Consider the following 3,094-nt stretch of genomic DNA (forward strand, 5'->3'; position numbering starts at 1 on the left):
TATAGCCTAGTTAAATAAGTGTCAGTACAAAAAGCTATAGGTAAAGCTATTAACCAGCTTTTAGGTAACAGCCTATACATTTGATATACACGTGAGAACATATTTAGATGCTAAACCTAACTTTTTTTGTAAATAAAATTAAATGCGCTTGCATATTCGGCATGTGAACTGCACTGTACAATGGTCAGATGTTTTTGTTTCATACTTGGAAAATTCTCAAATGGTTTAGCGTCCATGCCAGCATGAGCCTGCTGTCACCAACACATATTAACAATCTGATTGTTATGTTGATATTATAATCTATAATGAAAAACACTGTAGTATATTTAAAAAGAATGCACATTAGATATATTTCCACTAGTGGGATCAGACCTTTGGATCCTACTGTATAAAATCTGAAAGTAGACAAAACATTGTACAAGAGTATTGCTTTTAATCATATCTTTGGTTGTCTATAGCTTTACATACAATTTCACACAATGAACATAAAGATCATGAAATTGCAAGTATTTTAGGTACTTTTAGTTTTGAAGTATAATAACAGCTTGTCGATGCACACAGTCTCTGGGTTATTTTAACAGTACATTTTCTGATCTCTTTGGTTCTAACACCATATATTACTGGATGCAAAAGTGGTGGCAAAAGTGTTACTTGGACTGATATAAAGACATTCATCTCACTAGACATAAGCATAGTAAATCTGTTATATATAACAGAAAAAACTGTGGCAATTGAATAATTTATGAAGATTATCAAATGAGGAAGGCATGTTCCAAGTGCTTTACTTTGACCATTTTTTGACACTTTTAAACTAACAGACAGTATTTTAACATAAGACAGCAATATCAGAAATGTAGGGAGCACAGATAAACACACTATTATAAGTAAACCATACACATTGCTTAAAAAGCTGAGACTTGTACCACATGATATGTTAATGATTGAAAGGTTATCACAAAACAGCTTATTAAGAGTACGGCTGCACAAGGGAATTCTTGATGTCAAATATATTTGACCAGCTATTGAGAAAACGGGAACTAAGTTGCTTAACATTAGCCACATTTTAATTTTACTGGGATTCATGATAATATGGTACTGCAATGGCTTACAAATAGATACATACCTATCATAGGCCATTGCTGTCAAAGTAGAGTAAGTGCAGGCTCCATAAATACTAAGCAAATAGACTTGGAGAAGACACCCCTCATACGAACTAGTGTGCCCATCAGTTAACAGATATGAAAGAACATTTGGCCAAACAGCACTGCTTCCGAGCAGTCCACTGCATAACAGGTTAAACAAAAATATATACATTGGCTTATGGAGACTTGATTCTAAGTAGATAACAAGCATTATAAATATGTTTGCTAAGGTTGCAACTGAGTAAATTAAGAAAATAAAAATAGTCAATGCATATTTCCATGGACCCAGTGCCTCATATGATGAAAATACCAGATCCAAACCAGTAGACTTGTTCATCCTTCAGGCTGGAAAAGCAAATAATAAAATATGAAAATACAGTCTTGTTGAATGACTTATTATATAATATAGTATTATTCAAAGTAAAAAGTTAAACGGTTGTTGCATAAACTTTAAAAATATCTCTGCACGACTTGTGTAAAATGTAGGACCTGCAAATATAATACCCAACAAAAATTCCTGTTGTTCCTTATTGTTAACACAGTCCAGGATCTGTGTGCACTGCTAAACATTGTGTCTGGGCTCAGTACATGGACTGCTGATTTATAAAGCCCTTCTTTTGCTTGGCTGGAGATGAGGACAACAGAATTTGCAGAGATTTCTTAAGGGAGCAAATTTCCACCGCCATATCTTGACCATTTTATTCCCTGGAGAAATACATAACCTTAAAAAATATCTTTCACTTTACGGAGCATAATTACTAGAGGTCACTTAATAAACAACGGACATGGTGGGTATGTATTTAGAGATTAAACTATGTATGATGTACTTATGTTAAAAAATTACATCTGAAAAGACAGTGGGAAAGAAAATGGAAAGAAAAAAATTAAATGTAGTAGTAAGTATCACAGGTGGCCTCAAATTAATATTGTGAGTTTTGGTCACACATCACTTAAGGTGAGTGTGAGGGTGATTCACCTTAACAATAAAGTACAATCAAGTAAGATTGTTAAATAAATAATACATATTTAAACTGGAGGAAGTTTGTCAGCTAAACCAGGGGTTCCCAACCTTTTTTGTGCCAGGGACCAGCATATTCATAAAAAAAATTCCAGGGACCAGTTGTCAATTTTAAAGCCTCAATTTTAATTTGCAGTGCTACCCTCTAACATAGCACTGTGTAAAACAGTAGCCACCTTTTTAAACTTTCAGACCAGTTCACAAAATGTTTCACTTTTCTCCCATATACATTTAGGCCTACTTCAAAAGCAACTCACACAGCAGTCACTCAATCAATTCGTCACTCGAACCAACTATGAACTGGGACTAACACGGCTCTGAACTAGCACCCGGTTCATTCTGGTGGAAAAGGGGTATCACTAGCAGGTGGCAGTAATGGCAGATTGTATGAAAATACCACCCCATTTCACCTGTCAAATCTCTCCAGAACCACTAAAGACAATCACTTCAACAGCAACTCAGTGTTTTCACTCACCAACAGGCGACAACAAAGGCTAATTGTATTAAAATAAGAGCCAGTTTCAACAGTCAGACAGTTTCAGAATACAATAGCAACACAGTGATTTCAGCCAATCATTTCTAAAAGTATTTTTGAAATTCATGTCTTGATGAGAGCTGGTTCTGACCATCATCATCTTCAGAATTAGAATTAGAATTTTCATATACTACTAGGAATTTGCTTTGGTGTTTTTGTGCATTACAAAATTAAATTTACAGCCTGATCACATGAAAATGCGTATCTATAGCACAAATTATATTTATTGTGCGATTTATACGCCAAAATGTAGAGTTTTTACGAGCGTATGTTATGCAGTTTTCATGTGCATATGATACGCACTTTATAACGTGTTATATGCACGTAACCCACATCACTAAACCTTCCAACCATAGATATCTATGCTTCCAACGGCTCACTATCCGCGCCCCTGGCACG

At 34.9% G+C, this 3,094-nt stretch overlaps 1 protein-coding gene across 1 annotated transcript; it reads right to left on the reverse strand.

The window, feature by feature from the left end:
- Positions 1–492: 492 nt before the first annotated feature.
- LOC307130290 (olfactory receptor 2K2-like) lies at positions 493–1,353 on the reverse strand (the record flags this gene model as incomplete). The annotated part of the gene is made up of 1 exon (XM_079823259.1): positions 493–1,353. One exon carries the CDS (start codon positions 1,351–1,353, stop codon positions 493–495), a length of 861 nt encoding a protein of 286 aa, XP_079679385.1.
- Between the last annotated feature and the right edge of the window lie 1,741 nt (positions 1,354–3,094).

The sequence above is a fragment of the Gobio gobio genome (genome assembly GCF_949357685.1).
Source record: "Gobio gobio genome assembly, chromosome: 8".
Taxonomy (NCBI): Eukaryota; Metazoa; Chordata; class Actinopteri; order Cypriniformes; family Gobionidae; genus Gobio; species Gobio gobio.